We start from the raw sequence: 21822 nt of genomic DNA, 5'->3' as shown, positions 1-21822 counted from the left end.
TCCTTTACAAAAACGCAATTTTTTAAGCTTTTTTCTCAAAATATTGTATTTTTGAAGAGAAATATCCATATTTCAGTGGTTAAATTAAGTAGAAAAAGTAAATATATAATGAAAAGTTTTTCCCCATGTTGTTTGTTTGTTTGTTTGTTTATTGTTTGTTTGAAAGCAGAGGGTGTGTTCTTTAATTTGATATAATTTGTATGTTTATATATTTATAGAAGAAAATTTTTCCTGCAAGGAATTTTGTGAAAATTTTGTTAAAATCACAAAAATGCAGGTGGGCAACTTTTCTCAAAAAGGCTGGCGGTGAATGAGTTAAACTAGCCAACAGTATATTCAATTAATTAACCATACACAGAATAATATTAATACAAAACATAACTTATAATACTAAAACAGTGATAAAAAAAACTTTTTCTGATAAATACACACTTTTTTAATGAAGGTTTTAAATGTTTATTTTAAAATATCCAGCCATTATATTCAACCATTACAGGCGCGCAATGAATCTCGCGATGGCCTCGGCTGTGAAGGATACATTTGTTCTGTCCTTAAAGGGACACTTTTTTGAAAATAGGCTTTTTTTCCAGCTTCCCTAGATTTAAACATTGGATTTTTACAGTTTTGGAATCCATTCAGCTGATCTCCGTGTCTGGTGGTGCCACTTTTAGCATAGCTCAGCGTGATCCATTGAATCTGATTACTCCATTAGCATCGCACTCAAAGATGACCAAAGAGTTTCAATATATTTCCTATTTAAAACTTGACTCATCTGTAGTTACACCGTGTACTTAGAATGACAGAAAATTTAAAGTTGCGATTTTCTAGGCCTCATTCTGGCGTAAAAATCAAGGTACCAATACCATGGCTGCAGCAGGCGTAATGATATTACGCAGTGCCTGAAAATAGTCCCTTGCTTTTGAAAGTTACCAAGGGGACTATTTTGGGATGCTAATGGTCTAATCAGATTCAATGGATAATGCTAAGCTATGCTAAAAGTGGTACCGCCAGACCCGGAGATCGGCTGAAAGGGGAGCTGGAAAATTAACTTATTTTTTTAAAAAGTGGAGTGCCCTTTAACAATCCAGAGAATAATGCGTTTTGAGGCTTCATTTTAAGCAGCGTTCGAATTGGGACAGCCTTACTAGCCTTAAGTCGCGCTGCTGTGACGCAAGCTCTCTTAGAATACTTCCTAAGGGGCGATTCACATTTCGCGTCTTTTGCGCCCTCAAGTTCTTTATATCAAATGTAGGCATGTGGTATGCGCTCATAATGAAAGCGATGCGCACGTGGTGCGATGCGCTCATTTTTTCCAGGCACTGCGTCAAGTTAAATACATCTCAACTTTTCAGAATGACGCAAGTGCACCGCAGGTCATGTGACAAGAACCAACCGACGGTCGTATTTTCCGCACGGTTTAAGATGCGAAATGTGAACCGCCCCTTAGAAGGTCAAAGCTTTTAATTGGGACACAGCTACTGTGATGGTACCGTTTAATAGGGTCCTAATATGAACAATTTAGGTACAGATCAGGGCTTAAAAACGAAAAAAATTAGCAATCGTTTCACTCCGAGCAGAATCGATATTTTAACGTTTCCGTTTTTGCGTTCCTCATTGAACATTTACGTTCCGAAAACGGTTTACTTAGAAAAAATACCGGTTAATAACGTTATTTTAATTCAGGCTATACTTTAACAAATGCATGCATACAGACTAATTTACACAAAAAAATAATAACATAACACATTATATAAATAAACTTAAACATTTAATTAATTTTTAAAACCAAAAAAGAAATACATGCATTAATTTTAAGTATAAACAGCTGAAAAAAACGACCCGTTTTATGCTGGTCTTTTACTGGTTGAAACCGCAGCATACTCTGCTGGATGTTTACGTTAAATGTGCCTCTGTAAGTTACTTCAGTGAATCCCGGCTACTGTACTTCTCCCCCACATCCTTCAATATTGCAGACAGACTTGTTAAGACAGCTTGTCGTAAGAAAAATAATAACGAAAAGGAATTTCTTGGTGGCGACCCATCTAAAAAGTAATTGACAGTGGTTTAAGTCCCCTGGCTTTTTTGAGTTACAGTTTGCATCTTCATATTTCCAAGCAAGTTTTAACTTAAACATAGCTCTGAACATTTGATGGGTAGCTTTGTGGTTATTTAAGACAAATGCTATCGGGCCAGAGACTCGATGACTGCGGCGCGGGCATTTCACTCACGCTATGTGTCAAAGTCACTCACGCTTGATGCGTCAAAGTCACATGTTGTACTGTTCAATTCATGATTGGTCACTGATAAAGTACAATATTAAAGAAAACGATAAAATAACGTTATTAACCGGTTAATGGTAATTTTAAATAAACGTTTCTGTTCAGAACAATTAAAATTGATTTTTTTTTCGTTTTCGTTTTTGTTCCTGTTAAAATTTCGTTCGTTTCCGGTTTTCGTTTTCGTTCCTTGAACCGGTTCAGAGCCCTGGTACAGATATGTGCTTTGAGGTACAAATGTGTACCATCTTGTAGAGTTTACATGCACATAACATACTGAAGCAGTTCTTGGTTTCTTTCAAGTTAGACATGATAGAAGTAATGCTGGTTAGTTGAGAACTGAGCTGTGAGTGAGTCATTAAACCTCTTTAAATCGATAACTCATCAGAGTTTTCTGACTGATTTCTAACTCATTTGAAAATCTATGAATAAGATATTCATATTTGACTTCCAAAGATGTTAGGTAACATAAATTACCATAAAAACAACTTTTATGGTTAGTTTCAAAGCCCTGAGCTGCCTTTTTAATACTTTAATTTTGTTCATTCATACATTTATAGTTTAATTTTAATTCGTCCTTCCTCTTTATTTAAGTCACAGCTTTTGCGCATTTGTTTTGAGGAGAACATGTAGAACTTTATGAATGATGTATGTTCAAATTCTGCAGAATGGTGGTTAAATGGTACTACTGGTTTTTACAGTAGTAGTTTTATATCAAATTTGCACTGAAAAAACGCAAAATCAAACATTTGGGTTTATTGTCTCGCGTGTTCCCTGACTATTAGAAGTTTCCATTGTTTTGATGGCTTTGTTTTATGCATATATTCAGATCTGATTGAGCTGAGAAAGATGTGCATTATGTAACAGCGGAATTTAAGGGAGATGAGGAAGATTGCGAATGTACTTACCTGTGAGTGTTCACATTCTGTTTATGGGGGAAAGATGATTTTGTGGAGCAGCTGTCTGAAAGAGCAAAGTCACGACATTTCCCTGGAGTAATGCCCTTCTGTCGCACTCTTCGTCGCTCTTTTCTCTCACTCTTCCTCCTGTGCGTAAATTGTACATTGTGTTTATTGAAATCAGTTTGCTGTGTCTGGGAAATCTGCCTTGTTTGTGCTTTTGTTTTCTGACTATGTGGTCTTACTTTGTGTTTTGAAAGCTGAAAGAATTAAGCTGAGCTTTTTGTAATCGCTCTGGTTCTGAATAGATCCAGATTAGCTACAGGTTCAAATATAAAGGGTCATTTGGTACCACATAATGGTAATCATGTTAGTTTCATAATATGTAATATTTTCTATTTTAAAGCATTTTTTCAAACTATACCTTATTTTTCTTTGATATTAACAAATTTTCATCTGACGCACTATACACAGACTCTTTTTTTCAAGTGTCTTCAATACTTATTCCCTGTGTCATTTCACTTTATTTATTATGACTCAACTTGTATACTTAAATTTTCTGATTTCTTTGTATGAATTCAATATTTGGCTTGATGGCTTACTGATAAAAAGCTGACGTGTCAAATACTTATTTTCCGCGCTTTATACTTCTATCTTTAAAGCCAATTTAGGCTTAACCGAATATAATTTTATATAAGGTACAGAATGAGTAAATAATTCACATCCTTTCAAACGCTCATAAAGTAATGTCTAGCTGCAAGCAGTGCAAAGTTTATTCCAATTAATTTAAAATCCTTTCTTTAGCCTCTATGGTAGTAAACTAATTTCACCTGCAAAACAGGAACATCATTGTATAATTGCAGAGGAAAATATATGTTCATTTAGACTGTATTTGTGCTTAGTTTAACCATCAAGTTTTCAGGTTAACAAAGCCTAAAGTATTTTCTTCTTTGTTTGAGAGGACTTGTTTTAACCACATTAAAGATGAAAGGTGTCACAGAAAATCGCATGTATTAGACTGTGGTACACAGTTTAGACAGGTTGATCTATAAAGCAGTAATTGGCCTGGACGGAGTTGAATCATAGCGGGGAACACAGGGATCTATCAGTAGACATCGACTTTCTCCGCACAAATCTTACCTGTCAATGGAGAATAAATAGCCTTTTATCTCTATGGCTTTCTAGTCAAGTCCTGTTTCAGCAAGTATGGAACATCTATAGACTTTTCTAAATTATACATCATTAAACATTCAAGAGAGTCAGAACCATGGCACAGTTATCATGTGGTGGTCATGCAAACCAAAGCTAGGTTTAAGGCTGGTTTAAGATGGTTTCTGCATAAGTAGATATGTATGTACCACCGTAAAATTATGATGTTTGATCTTTTTATATTTCTCTGTTTCAACTTTGCCAGCTGCTGTGTCACTTTTTAACTCTTTCCCCGCCAGCATTTTTAAAAATAGTTGCCAGCCAGCAACATGATTTTTACAAAAGTTTAATGCCTTTCAGAAAATGTTCTTTAAATATATAAAAATACAATATATCAAATGAAAGAACAGACCCTCAGCTTAAAAAAAAAACGTTTCATCCTATCATCATTTGTTTTCTTTTTATTACCTCTCAAATATGGGTACGTTTCTTCAAAAATACCAAATTTTGAGCAAAATTTAATTTTTTGTGAAAGACTTTTGATAGAGATCAGCCAAAAAACACCAAATTTTGAGCAAAATTTAATTTTTTGTGAAGGACTTTTGATAGAGAACCGCCCGGTTCAGGTAACTAACAACTAGATTACAGTTTTATGACTGCTATAAATCATATTATGCTTTGTGTGTGGGCTTAATGGAATCCTGAGAGTCTAAGCTTTCAAACGATGTGCCGCATGACCATATATTTTGAAGATTCAATGCTTCAAAGTTACAATGACGTTTATTCACCGTGTACAGTGATTCTTATCAGGTTAACGGTGCATTCACACGGGGCGTAAGCGTTAACGCTTCCCATTCACTTTTAATGGGTGACGCCATGCGTTACCGAACTGAATTGTGGATCCGTCTGTGCCGCGTCAGTGTCATTGCTCGCGGCAGAAGTTGAACATTTCTCAACTTTTCAAGCGGCAACGCGTGCGTCAGCCAATCAGATCGCCTTATGCAAATAACCTAGGCAGAGGTAGCCAATTACGTTTATGGGAGACCGGAGCATAGGTTGCGCCACTGTGATTGGCTGTTGGGCACGCTTCAGACAAGCCTTAACGTTAATGCTTACGCCCCGTGTCAATGTACTGTAAAACATACAATGAGTTCCGGGTTGTATAAGTTGTGGAAGTCGCGTCATTGGCAGGGAAGCATTTTCTCTTAATTGACGAGTTAACTTGTCAATGGCGGGGAAAGAGTTAACACGCCATATTACTCTTAGTATGTAATTTTTCCTGCAAACATATTTAAAGTGGATATGTATATACCATCTGCAAATTACGTTGAATTAACTCAAAATTTTAAGGCAACCAAATAACATACTTTTTTACGTTTTTTAACCAACAAATCTTTATTATTATTATTATTATTATTGATAACAATACTCATAAAATGTCTTGTAAGGATCTGTAAGGTGCTTTGGATAAAGTGTCTGCCAAATGCATAAATGTAAATCTCTGTATACACTTTATTATCACAGCAGGGAATTACATTTACATGGCATTAATGAAAACTCCTAGTTTGTTACAATTTAACTGCAAATTGTTTTTAGTCTTATTATTGAAAGTGTGATACAGGCTGTAACATTAATGAGGTGTTTAGAAGGTTATTAACACAGGGCTGGTAAACGTAAATTTATGCTTGGGAACATAGTAATGTGTTAATCAACTAAAAGTGAAGTACATTAAGCACTCAGTCTTGATGCATGTACAGTACAGTCACAGTGGGGTCCAGAAGTATGTGGCTGGTATTATAGAAGTAAATGACAGTATGCACTTAAGCTGGTAAGTTTGTACCAAACCTGGTGATTCATGTTATCCCTGCATGAATGAAAAAATGTTTCAGACAGCATCTTTTGTGCTTCAGTGAAGGCAAGAAAATCTGACCTTTTGTGCAAATCAGTTAGTCTCACAATTTTGCTTATTTGAAATAAGAAATGTTTTCTTTTTTTGTCAAAATGTTTTTTTTTCAAATTCAGATTTGTTTATTTCTTGGTTTAAATAAGTTTTTGTTATTTCCTCATATTGAGAGCCCAGTGTGCTCGTACGTTTCCAAAACAAGGTTGGTAAAGTCACGGTATAAAAAAGTTACAAACGGATTCGTACAATATTCTTCTCATTGTTCTGACATTGTTTTCATGAAGATGGAGTGGGTCGTCTTTGTGTTTTTCTTCGGTGCTCATTATCTCTCCCGGTTCAAGGAGATGTGCTTTCATTTGCATGTGTGGCCCCTAAGGGCTGAAGTCTTTGTGTATCAGGTGATTCATACTGCTTAGCATACGCTTCCTTTACAGAGGATTAGAATAAAATCAGCCAATTAACCATGAGACAGAGAGCGTTTAAAACACCTTCAACTAATTTGTTTTCACTTCCTTGTCTACCTGGCTGCCACTTACCTTCAGCATTTTGCCACTGGATCTTTCATTCTCATATGTTTCAAATTTTATTCTTTTTTGTTTTTTAAATGCAAAGATGTGATAAACATTGTTTGTTTACTGCATGCTAAGTCAGTCATCACAATTACTATTTCATAAATGTTTACACATACCATGAATTTAAGCCCGCTAACCAAAAAATTGTAATTGTGTTTCAAGCACAGAATGAGTCGCCAGTGTTTGTGCAGAAACATCCTGTAATTATACAAATCCATCTTTTCTTCTTTGTATAATCTCCTTTAAACCGCAGTAGTCACACAAAACAGGCTGTTGGGGATCCCCTATCAATGTGATGTCACATTGATTACATCCCACCCATGACCACTCCCAGACTCCACCTCATGAGAGCGTAGTTCAACCTATGCCAGAGACACATGTTTTGATGTAGTCCAAAGCACATGTGTAAGCGTTGTACCCCCTACTTTGCATACGGGGAGGGGAACAGAAGCTTACTTTGCATTTAAACACACACAAAAATGTTTTTCATTCAACATTGTCTAATGAAAGATCTGTGGTGTATTTTGAGCTATACTTTTCAGACACATTCTGGGGATACCAGAGACTATTTTTATATTGCTGAAAACACCTAGGGGTTATTTAAAGGTGCCAAAGAATGCTTTGAAAAAATATGTTACATTGTTCTCTGATATCTACATAGAAGGTATGTGGCTTTTAAAGTGCAAAAATATCCAGAAACGTTTTACATGTCCATTTACAATCCTAGGATTTGCCTTTAGAATGAAATGGTCTGTTATTACCTTATTTGAAAGGGTCATGAATAATAATGTTGACCTCTGCTCTGATTGGCTGTTTCTCATAGTTTTAACGTTAGCATGTAGCATTAACTAGCATATAACGCTAACTCAGCAGTTACAACTTTGTTTTTAGCATTGTAACAACTTTATAATTAATAAAATGTGTAATTTAATGTTGTGGCGTACATCTTGACTGTAACTGTCTTTTGCATCCACAAGGTTTACATAAAAAGGAGGAAACAATTTTGTTTGAGGCTCACGATATGTCATTACCATGTACAGAACTATTATGTGTCTATACCTAGGTAAATACAGTTTTACATTCCACGGCACCTTTAATATTAATTTGTAATTACATTTTAAGATACTTTGTATGAACACGAACTTCGTATGAAGTTGTATATATTAAAGTTTACATTCTAAGTATTAAACTTAAATTCATACTGATTATCTTAAGAGTTTTTTTCTCGACAGGCTTAAGAATGTAAAGTTTTATACATACTAGGTATGAACTGTACTAAATACCAATCATACTGAGTATCTTAGAACGTAAACTAAGTATTGAACTTTAATACATATCAAGTAGTCATGCTGAGTATCTTACTGTGGGTTCACACCAAATGCGAGTTCAACGATTTGCACGAGTAGATTACATACAAAGTCAATGCAAAGACGCGACCAGACGCATCCTTGTGCACTGAAAAAAACAACTTGTAAAATTTACTTAAAAAAATCCTCGTAACAATTTGCACGAACTTTTTTTTAAGTAAAATCTACTGCTTTTTATAAGTAAAACTTTCCTACTAAAATCTAATAAAATTTACTTAAAATTGCATGATAAAACATATGTTAAATAATTAATTAAATGTTACTTAATTATTGTATTTAGAAGTTAGATTTATTTTAATCGTCTAGATAAAGTCTATTAGGTTTTTTTGAAAATTGAAGCATTGCTGTCCTAATAATATTAAATAAATCGTATTTTCTGTTTGTTATTTTCTTTAACATATTAATATGGACATAGTTCTTTTAAGTGTTATAAATGGCATTATAACACACAATTCATGACTGACAACAAGTCAGTCATTGAATAAACTTGATTCTGAACAGAAACGCGCATACACTGTGTTTCTGACATGCTTTATCAGCACTGTGGAGGTAATTACAATATAACGTTCTGAACAGGCTTCATGTAAAGAAACACTGATCACATAAACGGTGACTTCACAAAATTATTATTTACAACAAAACAACATCAATATATAAGAGCTTAAACTAGGGCTGGGTGGTATGACGGTATATTCCGTTACCGCGGAATAAAATGTCAGACGTAACAGATTTTTCTATTCCGTCTTTTCCGCGGAATGCAAATAAGTGGGCGTGGCTAATGCTGCCCTCACGCTTGTTAGACCTAGTGTGACGGAGAAACAAGTAAAATAATTCACTCATAAAAAATAAACGAGTTATTTCTGTATTTTTTTGCAGCGAGACTCTCGCTCGCTCTCTTTCTCTCTCTCTCTCTCTCTCTTTCTCTCTCTCTCACTCTTGCTCTCTCTCCCTCTCTGTGTCTGTGCTCGTGCAGCAGCCGGCCGGTCTCTCGAGTGCAGAGGTCTCTAGGCACACGCAAGGAGCTGCGATGCCTAATAAAAGGTTCTTCTCAAACATAATCCTAATAGTTGTAATGTTTTAACTTTAAGCAAGCTAAGACAAAACTCGCGTTTATATCAGTGACACGTGCGCTGCTGGAGCGATGTAGTTTGACGCGCCATTTGCTTATACAAACATATTTGATCGGAAAGACGAGAAAGGGATGCAAATGTTAAGGTCTAATAGTAAGTAAAGGGCGTCAAGACCTTAAAACAGACTTCATCACATCATAGCACCTGTCATATTTATAATATCTAAAGCTTCGTCTCTCATATAAGCTAGGTATTCATCCTGTCTGTAGGTTTTTGCATATATTTATACCTGTTCATTTTACATATTGCCTATTTTTAATGTAATGTATGCATCTGCTAAAGTTTTTGATTAAAATTTACTTAATTATTTTAGGACTATGTGCAGTGACTATAAAACAGTTAAATAATACAAGAAAATATCTAATAAGACGTACTATTCCCACACAGTTCATTTTTTATATGAATTAATTGTGTATTTATCATCATTTTACTTAGGAAAATCTAGTTCTCAATAAATGTTAATATTATTATGTAGAAATTATGAGAGTTAATCTAATAAATATTACTACACTAAAAAGTTCGTTTTTTCAGTGTGTGGGGCAATGCGAATGACGCGATATGGGTGGAACGTTTGCCGCGAAAACACGCGCTATTCGCCTCAAACGCGTCTTCGCCCAAATAAAAAAATATTCAACACAAGCGAAAAATTCGCACGAGACAGAGTTAAATCCCGCGAGTAATCTAGAGCGAATAACGCGATGCCCCGTGTTTGGTGTGTATGTAGCATTAAAATGTAAACTTAAATTCATACTAATTATTCATACTAGTGTCTCAGAATATAAACTTAAATACCAGCTAAGTTTTCATAAAAAGTATCTTAATGTAATGTAATGTAAGTATCTTAATAAGTAAATGTAATGTTTAATACATACTATGATTGTAATGCGCATAGTACTGTTAGGTACACATTTTTACATTACCCATTTTAGCATTTAGCAGACACTTTTATGCCTAGCTACTTACAAGAATGGGGAAAACAATAAAGCGATTTAACTTATGAAAATTGCTATACCAGCATCTTTGTGTGTGTGTGTTTTACTTTGACATCTCTATAGACCTTCAATAGTGTTACTGTATCAAAACAAAGCTCTCAGCATGAAAGGCAGCATAATTATAAAAGCACATCTAAAGGGCCTGCTAAATGCAAACATAGACATATAGATATCTATCTTCAGTCATTCACAGTATAAAAGAATATTACAGACCTGCTTAATGATAGCGCCTGGATCTGCATTTTTATTACTGTATATTGCAAAGTATTTCATGAACATGCTGGTACTACAGTATATAGAAAGATTTTAATGATGTTTTATGATGTGTCACGCTCACTTTTCTCAGCCTAGATCTACTTATGGTTATTATTTTAAAGTATCCTGAAACAATAAAGAGCTGATAGGCATATTAAATATTAACATTGATGTACAGTATATCATTGTATTATATCTAAAACAATGTTAGATCAAATGCAAGATCCGTGCAGATGTGCTGGTTTGGTTTTATTGTTTTAATGGTATGGAATTAAATGAATAAATAAAACTTCGCTGTTAAGCATAATTAGGACCTGCAGCTTATTTGCATAAATGCTTTTGACTACTTGTTTAAAGTTTAACTCTTTCGCTAGAAATGATCTAATAACAGTCCCAAAAGTCTTAACCTTATTTCACTTTCTCACGCTTGGCGATTTTCTTTGCGTACCAGTCAGAGCTTTCAGATTTCTCATTGTTCTTTTAGATCATTACAGTGGCATTTGCTCTCATCTCTAATGAGGGCACTTCATTAAAAGCAGGCTAATTGGTGTAAACTCCTGCTTAGTCTAGCTGTAAAGTTAGGTCTGGTGTGTTTGATCAAGAAAGGTCTGACCCGAGTTTGATTCTAATGAGGTGGGACATTACTGAAGGTCTGCTGAAGAAGTGTCATCCCATTCTTAGAAATACAATGAATGAAAATAATTAGTCCTCATTGTATTAAATAGCAAATAACTAGGTGTCACCATTAATTCCTCATTCCATAGCGTGTTGTTACCATGTTGCTGCTGCTAAAGCATTTCAGTACATAATTATTATATTTAAAGGGTGTTAGGTTAGATGCCAGGTTAGTAGAAATCTCTTTGGATAGACATAAAATGCATTTTAAAATTAAAATATTTTAGTGAAACTGTTCTGTCATTATTTACTCTTGAAAACGGTATCATTTTTTTCTTAATATTTTATATGAGGGCACAGTGGTTGAACTTTATGAATGTGTAACTGTAATAAGGTGTTTGTTATTGTCTATAAAATTTCAGCATGTAAAAATTAGTAAAATTATGTTGGTGTGCAGTGTTGTTGAACTTTTCCCCATCTGTTTACTCCTGCAGGAAAGGAGTCTAAACGCGTACCCGTTCCTGGAGATATGCAAGGGAGATCTGATCCATTACATGTGCCCTCTGGAGAATCAAGAAGACTTCTGTGTCCCTGAACTTCTCGAGAAGAAGACAGCCGAGGACACGGAGGAAACAGTGGAGCACAGAGATGCTGATGTCATGGAGTCGGAGACAAGTATGTTACTTATAAATAGTTAATCTCAGTTGCACTTTTATTTTGCAGTATGTGCATTTGCAATGTACTTTCAGTGTACTTACCCCACTTAAAATATCAGTGTACCTAAAGGAATATTCCATTTTTTTTAAAAGAAAAATCCAGATAATTTACTCACCACCATGTCATCCAAAATGTTGATGTCTTTCTTTGTTCAGTCCAGAAGAAATTATGTTTTTTGAGGAAAACATTGCAGGATTTTTCTAATTTTAATGGACTTTAATATAGCCCAGCATTTAATACTTAACTCAACGCGTAACAGTTTTTTTCAACGGAGTTTCAAAGGACTATAAACAATCCCAAACGAGGCATAAGGGTCTTATCTAGCAAAACGATTGTCATTTTTGACAATAAAAATAAAAAATATGTACTTTTAAACCACAACTTTTCGTCTAGATCTGGTCCAACGCGACCTAACGTAAATGCGTAGTGACGTAGGGAGGTCACGTGTTACATATATAAAACACACATTTGCGGACCATTTTAAACAATAAACTGCCACAAAGACATTAATTAGTATCAGTTGACAATCAGCAACGTAGGAACGGTGCTCTTTCAAGACGCTTGTAAACACTGGGGCGGAGTTTCGCGTTCGTCCTCTGTGACCTCTTGACGTCATGACGTATTGCGTGGGGTCAGCTGGCGGATCAACATGACGAGAAGTTGTGCTTTAAAAGTGTATATTTGTTATTTTTATTGTCAAAAATGACAATCGTTTTGCTAGATAAGACACTTATGCCTCGTTTGGGATTGTTTATAGTCCTTTGAAACTCTGTTGAAAAAAAACTGTTAAGTGTTGAGTTAAGTATTAATTGTTGGTGTCTATTAAAGTCCATTAAAATGAGAAAAATCTTGCAATGTTTTCCTCAAAAAACATAATTTCTTCTCAACTGAACAAAGAAAGACATCAATATTTTGGATGACATGGGGGTGAGTAAATTATCTGGATTTTTCTTTTAAGAAAATGGACTAATCCTTTAAAATACAGATAACGGCATGCATTTTAAAAGGACATTCCTCTTTTTTTGAAAATATGCTCATTTTCCAGCTCCCCTAGAGTTAAAGGAACAGTATGTAGGATTGTGGCCAACTGGTACTGCAATCACAAAACTTGTGGCTAAAACTGGTACTGCTATCACACAACTGGTGGCCAGTACACAAAATGACAACATAAACATCAGTTGAGGGCTGCAACTCCACTTTTTAAATGACAATATCCTGGCCATACCACTGTTGTCAGTGATATAAGTAGTTGAAGTGAAAATGATTTATTAATGTCTAGTGACATATCAAGGCCATTTTATGAGTAGCTGATATAAATTTCTTACATACAGTTCCTTTAAACATTTGATTCTTACCGTTTAGGAATCCATTCAGTTGATCTCTGGTTCTGGCGCTAGAACTTTGGGCATAGCTTAGCACAACCCATTGAATCTGATTAGACCATTAGCATCGCGCTAAAAAATAACCAAAGAGTTTCGATTTTTTTCCTATTTAAAACTTGACTCTTCTTTAGTTAAATCGTGTACCAAGATCGACAGAAAATTAAAAGTTGCGATTTTCTAGGCTGACATGGCTAGTAGCTATACTCTCATTTTGGCGTAATAATCGAGGACTTTGCTGCTGTAACATGGCTGCAGCAGACGTATGCTAAAAGTTCTAGCGCCAGACCCACAGATCAATTGAATGGATTCCAAAACGGTAAGAATCGAATGTTTAACTCTTGAGGAGCTGGAAAATAAGCATATTTTCAAAAAAAGTGGTCCCTTTAGGCCCGTAGTATAGTAGTTTTTACATGTACGTGAATGTATGCGCAAAGTCAAACGCGTAGCTTTGCAAAGTGTAGTTTATTTGACTTGTACACTCTAAAAATACTGGGTTATTGTCAACCCAGCATTGGGTCAAAAAGGGATGAGACCATCCCCGCTGTGTTGTAATTTAACCCATGCTGGTTTGTTTCTACACAAAATGATGGGTTGTTTTAACCCATTGTTGGGTAATTTTCTGGGTTAATTTCAACCCAGCTGCTGGGCTCGTCCATTTTTTGACCCAACGTATGCAGACGTTAAACACATGCGCATTGCGACAAAATGCAATGTATATTCTGGGCTACACTCTTAATTCTGCTGGGTTATTTTTAACCCAGTGCCGGTTTAATATCGGACAGAACACATGTTGGGTTATAAATAAACCTATGCTGTGTTGTTGTTAACACCAGCATATGAGTTGAAACAACCCATCAAAGATTTATTTAATAATCCAACATGTGTTCTGTCCAAAATTTACCCAGCATTGCGTTAAAAATGACCCGGCAGAATTTAGAGTGTACCTGCTACATTCTTCTGTAGGCGCATACAAGGCCATTGCCATGTTCCTGTTCTTGATTCACCGTTTATCAGACTTTGTAAGCAGTGTAGGTCTCTAACCATTAACCTAATTCCAGAAGTTATAAATCTGTCAGTACTTCAGTACACAAAACTGCTGTGCTGACACTTCAGGCACCTTCAACAGTCATCCAGTTAGGTTCACGCTTTAAAACACGTCAACTACATTAAACCAACGTGTGTGCCTTCATACATGTGTTTGTAAAGCCTCCGCTTATTTAGTTGCACGGCGCTCGCACCTTATCTGCTGGGTTGTGACTTAGTTTCAATCTGACAGGCAACGGAGAAAATGAAAGAGGTCGGCGCAGTTGCAGCTGTAGGAGTTCACAATTCACTCTGTGGTCAGTAAAACAAATGGCTGTGAAGATTGATGATAAAGTCCGAAGGCTGTTTTCGGCCCTGCGCAGCCACACAGAGTTATTGTATGCGCTTGTGTGTTTGTTTGTGTGTGTGCGCGAGCGTGGTTGTGTGCATGTGTGCCTTCAGCTCTTTTAATTAAAGGCCGTTCAATCACAGCTGCTCAGCTGGATCTGACAAGTGCAGGTTGTGAATCAAGCTCCTTCATTTTGGGTATTGCAAGACATCTCTCTCTCTATCTGTGTCTCTCTCTTTCTCTCTCTCTCTCTCTCTCTCTCTCTCTCTCTCTCTCTCTCTCTCTCTCTCTCTCTCTCTCTCTCTCTGTCTCTTCCCTCTTCATGTGCTATAAGTCATAAGTCTTGTCTTTTAGAAGCCTAAACATAAACTACTGAATCTTATTAAGCTATTTGGAAGCTCCTGCAGGTGCATAGATGAATTATGTGTATAATGCAGGAAATTCCCATATGCAATAATTCAGTGTAACATGCGTGCGAGGATTAGTGTACAAATGAATCTACAATTTGAATATTTCTAGACTGTAAATTCATAATTAGTGGTGATGAACCAAAGCTACCTGATTTTCTGGGTAAAACATTTAGTATTTCTTTTAAAGGGCACCTATGGTCACGTTTTTACATTTCTTTTGGTGTGTAAGTGTGTATTAGTACATGTTAACGATATGCAAAAGGTACAAACCCCAAAGTAAACTATGACGCGAGTTATCGTCTCCAACGTAAATCTCTTTTCTTGGACTACAACAAACACACAGATTGTAGGCAACAGTTTACTTCCTGGGATTGGTGATGTAGAGAAGACCGACATTATCATAATTCTTCCCGCTTTGACTCACAGCATGTAACTCTGCATTCACACCGCCACCGGCGAGAGCGTCAATAAAAGCTCTGGCTGCCCTGCCAACGACGCTAAAGGAAAGGCGTAGTGGACGCTCGAATGCATTCTCTGAACTCCTCTCAGGCGGAGGTTTACTCCTCTCCGATTGGTTGCCGCCGAACATTTCCGCCTTCCGATTGGTTGCCGCCGAACCACGTCATATCTCATTACCATAAAGTTGAGCTGATTTCAACTCTTCTCGACGCTCATGAAGTGTCGCGGCGCTGCTCGCCAGAGCTCACCACCGGCTCTCATTGAAAACGAATGACTTCCGGCCACTTTGACGCTCTCGCCGGTGGCGGTCTGAATGCTCAATGAGTTAACTCCTGTTGGCATTGCATTGTGCACAAATCTTTCAAAAATGGTAAGGAGCGTCACATTTCCGGCGGACGTCAGAGGTATTCAGGCCAATCACAACGTACAGATTAGCCGGCCAATCAGGGACACAGCGCTTTTCAAATCAATGAGTTTTGTACAAAATCTGTGCGTTTCAGGAAGAAAGAGAAATCTGGAGCTACAAAAATGTACGGTATTTGGAAAATAATGTTTTTTGAACCATATACCAAGCAAACACATTGTATTACACCAAATACACAAAATAACGTTGTTTTTAGCAATGAAATAAGTGCTCTTTAATAACAGTCAGAAATTTGTAAATAAAAGTGGGCTTTATGAAAAATATTATAGTACATAACTTATATTCCATAATATATAATTTATGTGAGGAGGTAAATCACATTTACATGCAGCTGGTAACTAATCTACAAAGAATGTTTTACAACCCCCAAAATGTAGCTGTAAACTAGTTACTTGACTTGTTTGATTTAGTTAGTTTTATTTACCTGACAATGCTTATTCTTCATTTTCATTCTGTCTGTTGTCTTATACAGTATTGTTTCTTCACACACATACACCTGTTCTTGCTCACTTCTTCTCTCTTACCTATAATTACTCACTCCTGTACTCTTTTAAAATCCGTTTCGTCTAAAACGTTTTACTGAACAAAAATCCTGCAGCTCGGCTAACAATCCCACTGGACCCAATTTAAAAACTAATTCAGGCAAATGTGATTTAAGAGGCTTTCCGGGGAAAGATGGGTTTTAGATTTGTTGAGAGTAATGCAGGTTTCCCTGGATCGCAAAAGCTCTATCAAATATCATATTTTTGACCTGTTACTTAATGCCAACACAGTTTATAGTTTGTAATAACTTTTAAAAGTCCCATTCTTCCTGTGTTTTTGGAGCTTTGATTGTGTTTACAGTGCGCAATATAACATGTGCTCATGTTTCACGCAAAAAAAACCCATTTACTTATCTGTATAGCGCTGTTTTCACTGTCCTCAAAAGAGGCTGATGTCTCCCTTGTTCTATGAAGTCCCTCCTTCAGAAATACGTAACGAGTTCTGATTGTGCAGTTTGTTTAGTGTGTTGTGATTCGAAAGCAGATTAGCTTAGCAGTGCCGTTTGATCCAAAGCTGGTGACTGACATATTCCTGTGGGCGGAGTTTAGTCAAAAAGTCTTTTATTGCCATCATTCAACCGCGAAGTAGAGGGCTGTAGTCCAAACCGGCAGTTCGCTGTAGGCTCTGAAAGGGGAATTCTGTTAAAGAAAATATATCTCCTGACAGTGAACTTTGAGCTTTATCATTTTGCAGCTATTATTTACGCTCTAACAGCAACATTACACACTAACTAAAGTTTGAAAAATGGGATCAGGAAAAACTTGACCTTTAAAGCGTAACTAAACCCCTGTTCAGAGCCTGACTCCACCCACTGGCAATATTTGAAAAATGCAAGAAAAGTGGGCAGATCCCAACAGAGATAGAGGGGACGAACTAAGCTTGTACCAAGTGTGTGGTGAGATCGTAACAAGGGCGTGGTAAGCTTGAACCTGCTTACATCACAAGTCATTTTTTGGACCCATATCCAATAGGAAAATTCAACTGCAGTAGCCACCGTTCCAGCTGAAGAGGGCAGCACTCAGACGTTTTTACACCATATATTGTAGTATTGAATCACTTTATATCCAAATGTCAAAAAACTTACTTAAAGGAACAGTATGTAGGATTGTGGCCAAAACTGGTATTGCAATCACAAAACTTGTGGCTAAAACTGGTATTGCAATCACACGGCTGGTGGCCAATACACAAAATGACAACATAAACATCAGTTGAGGGCTGCAACTCCACTTTTTAAATGACAATATTCTGGCCAGACCACTGTTTTCAGTGATATAAGTATTTGAAATGAAAATTATTTCTTAATGTCTAGTGACATATCGGGGCCATTTTATGATTAATTGATATAAATTTCTTACATACTGTTCCTTTAAATCAATCAACAGCACTAATAAACCATCATTCTTACAGATCAGTAACTAAAAAAAGTTGGATTAGGGTTTAGTTACTCTTTAATTGTTCAATAAAGAAATATACATTCATTTGACCTGAATTATAAGAAGACCCTTAAATCATTTATAAAGATAATCAGTTTGAATACGTAAACTAGAAATGTACAATAACGGTACGGTAGTTATATGTTTATATATTTATGAAGTCTTACCACATAAATAAGTAAAATTATTTCGTACTTTTATTTTAAAGCTCTTTACTTTAGAGCCCTAGTAAGCATTGAGCTACACAGCTGTGTCAATTTAACCTACTATTTTAAGTTTTGACCTGTGATAAGTTGACATAAGTGGAAATTGTTTAACTAGAATATTTTGTAAAGTAACATAAAAAATGTTTGTTGATTTGATATAATTAACAAACATTTTCTGATGAAATGTGACCATGGACCACAAAACCAGTCATGGGGGCATTTTTGAATTTGGGATTTATACATCATCTGAAAGCTGAATAAATAATCTTTCAATTGATGCAAATAACCTAAATATTGAGAAAATTGCTTTTAAAGTTGTCCAAATGAAGACCCTAAGATTACTAATGATAAAAATTTTTTTTAGATATTTCAGGGTTCCCACGGGTCCTTGAAATCCTTGAAAGTTTGTGAATCTGAGGGGAAAATTCAAGGCCCTGTGAAGTTTTTGAAAATATACATACATAGATACAGGTCATTGAAAGTGCTTGAATCTATTTTATGCAAGAAGTTTTCTGAAAAAAAATCCATATTATTCCCTGTGTAGTGTAGGATAATATCACAAAAATTCTAGCTTTTTAATCACACATGCTAAACTGTTTGCTTTAAATGCTTATATCTTCTATATGTGAATGTTGATTCATACCAAAATGCTTTTTTGCATAGTTGTGTTTGACACCTGAAAACGTCTCGGGTTACGTATGTAACTGTTGTTCCCTGAGAAGGGAACGAGGGGCTGCTTCTCCTTTGCCATACTTCCTGCGTCCCTGTAATGCCGTCTTTGGCAATATTTCAGATAGCGATATACTTCCTGTCTCTTGTGTCACCCTGGCTGCGTCCGAAACCGCATACTGTATAGTAGGTACTGAATTAGATGAAGTACCTACTTACTTGGCATTAAAACAGTAGGTACTGTATAGTATGAATCCTGGTAGTATGAATGAGATTCGGACGTACTACATCCGCCATGTTGCTACATCACGTGACATACGTCGTCATCACGTCATGTCATTTCAGCGCGAAAACAGCAGCGTGCCTCTTCTTCTACGTTGGATAACTAATCGTCCGGGGCATCATGGGATAGTGAAGCGTCCATCGTATGCACACTGCAAAATCTAAACGGAAGTAGTAGGTCATCCGGGTACTTTTCGCATACTGTTTTTCGAATACTATGTATTCGGACATACTACTCGCCTCGCCTACTGCTTTTCGCGTACTATATAGTATGTAGTAGGCGGTTTCGGACGCAGCACCTGTCTTTGTCGTAAAACCTCATCATTGGTTGAATTTGATATACACATTCAGACGCACTTACCCCTGGAGGTGTTCCCAAAGTGTCACCGCAGTGACACAGCGCGAGTTCCCTTAAAAGGGAACTGTAACAATATATCTTAAAAGGTAACACGATGTAAACTTGCTCTCACTTGAAATGTGTCCCCAAATTTAGTCCTTGAATTTGAGGGTATTGGACCTGAACAATCCTTGAAAGGTCCTTGAATTTGAAGTTGACTAAGGTGTGGGAACCCTGATATTTACGGTGGGAAATTTAAAAAATGTCTTCATGGACATGATCTTTACTGAATATCCTAATGATTTTTGGCATAACAAATATAATTTTGACGCATAAAAGTGTATTTTGGCTATTGCTACAAATATTCCTGTGCTACTTATGACTGGTTTTGTGGTCCAGAGTCACAAATGTATAAGGTTATCATTGTATACCAAAGGCTTAGTTGAAAAAAAGTAAGAAAAAAAGACAGTAAGAAAAAAAGACCAAAAGCACAGATTGCTCGGCCCTGTATAAATATGTAAAGTAGCTGCGTTACAATTAACCCCACGTTAGTTTGTGCCCCGCTAACCACTATTGCTTGAATGCATTGTCGCTTTGAATTAAAGCATCTGCCAAATGCATAAAACTGTAAATGCATTTTTGTAGCTCAGTTTGTAGGGCATTGTGTTAGCAATGCTGAAGTCATGGGTTTAAAACACCCAAACTGAACAATTAATGAAAAAAACACACAAAGATAGCACTTTGATCAGTCACTTTGGATGAAAGCATCTGCCAACGGCATAAATAAAAATGTTATCTCAATGTAAACGATACTTTTACCCATGATCCTCATTGCTCGTCTTTGTTTAGTAATTCATCAGCCATACACAAATTACACTGCAAGTAGTCATAATCTCATTTTCTATGTGTAAGCCCTTGTGTCTATCTCTTGTGGTGGCTCAGGCAGGCCAGAATCTGTCTAGAACTGAAAGCGATGATGACAGTGGGGTGAGTTATTAATGCCAGAACCGTGATTAGGAAAAGTTGATAGCACTTGTGAATTAATGACACTCTCAAAACATCACATCATGATCCCTGGTGACCATTCTCCGACGTGCCAGTGATCTTTTAGAAAGTGTCAACCAAACTGGGAAAAGAGCTAATTCGGTGTCACGGCACTCAGAAGAACAACAAGCAGTATGTACGATAGGAAGGACATGTACAGGCAAATTTACAAAGACCGGAAAAACTCTAATCTAAGTATTGCCCTTTTGAGTTTTAAAAGGTTTCTCACACAGGCTGAGAGGTTATAATTAGATGTAGGGACTTTGGGAGGATGCTGTCGCCCAATGAGTAGGTTTTGAATTAAAGCTTTAACAGTCCTTCGTTAAGTATTGGTGTATTTAGTTTTACAACAGGAACTCTGTCAATGCCTACAGTTAAGTTGGTGTACTAAATTATATCTGAAATTATTTTAGAAAAAACGTTCATTTTACAAAACACTTTATAATAGCATTGCCTCTTTAAGGGTTTATTACTGTTATAAGATTGTTCATCCTGGCTTCCTGGGGATGATTCATTCCTGGGTATATTTATGCGGTGGGCAAATTTAAGGTGTGTTGTGGGACCTAATGGGGTTTGAAAAGGTTCCCTTCTCTCTTCTGCTGCAGTAGATCATCACAACCTGCAGTGAACTGGAGCTTAATTGAGGTGCCATATCTGATATGTTGAGATGTCCTGAATGAGAGAAAGATCATTTCCCTCCATTCATAATAATGCTGGCAGGAAGGGACCAGAGGTCAAATTCATTGCCGTCTTGAAGCAGTATGGCAGCAGGATATATTTGAAGAGTTTGGTTTCAAAACGCAATAAATCCATTTTGACTAATTTCGGTAAAGATGTGTTTTCTATACCAAGAAAGTGACAAGATGAAAACCACTATTTTCTGTTACAAACGTTCACACAGCATCTATAAATCATAAAAGCATAAAAAAATTCAAATCCATAATTTGATTTTTAAAGATTTATTATAAAAATGTATTATTTTTTCCCCAAATGCTATAAATCTATTGAATCAATATATAAATGTGCATTCATGTTTGCCATGTTCTATTCATTTAGTTGACTAGTGATATACACTGATTAAAAAAAAAACATTAGTGGCATTAATCAAAACACTTACTTTGTCATATTAAGAACATTGTCATTGCTGCTGTTATAATTGAGATGTCGTCGCTGAACTTTTTTCACAGCGATCAGCTGTAAAATGTTTTGGTCCTGCTCGATTTTTGTTGACTTTGAGTAAAATAATGTAACTTTTTTCATAAGATCACCTGGGGTCAATGTGTAGCATGACAGAAGCTTGATGCTGTCGGGAGAACAAGCAACAGCCGACATTTTCGGTCTCCCAAGTGCCTTTCGCGTAAATTATTCGATTTTGATGGCTTAGAT

At 36.3% G+C, this 21822-nt stretch overlaps 1 protein-coding gene across 1 annotated transcript in view; it reads left to right on the top strand.

The window, feature by feature from the left end:
• Window positions 1-21822, top strand: part of tex264a (testis expressed 264, ER-phagy receptor a) — a 92991-nt gene that overhangs the window by 67921 nt on the left and 3248 nt on the right. Inside the window, exon 3 of the mRNA XM_055213098.2 lies at window positions 11653-11833. Coding sequence (XP_055069073.1) covers window positions 11653-11833 — 181 coding nt within the window. The remainder of the gene's footprint in view (window positions 1-11652; window positions 11834-21822) is intronic.

This window comes from Misgurnus anguillicaudatus, chromosome 8 (genome assembly GCF_027580225.2).
Source record: "Misgurnus anguillicaudatus chromosome 8, ASM2758022v2, whole genome shotgun sequence".
NCBI classification, from domain to species: Eukaryota; Metazoa; Chordata; class Actinopteri; order Cypriniformes; family Cobitidae; genus Misgurnus; species Misgurnus anguillicaudatus.
The sequence above is the reverse complement of the archived record's forward strand: the minus strand, read 5'-3'. Positions and strand labels throughout refer to the sequence as shown.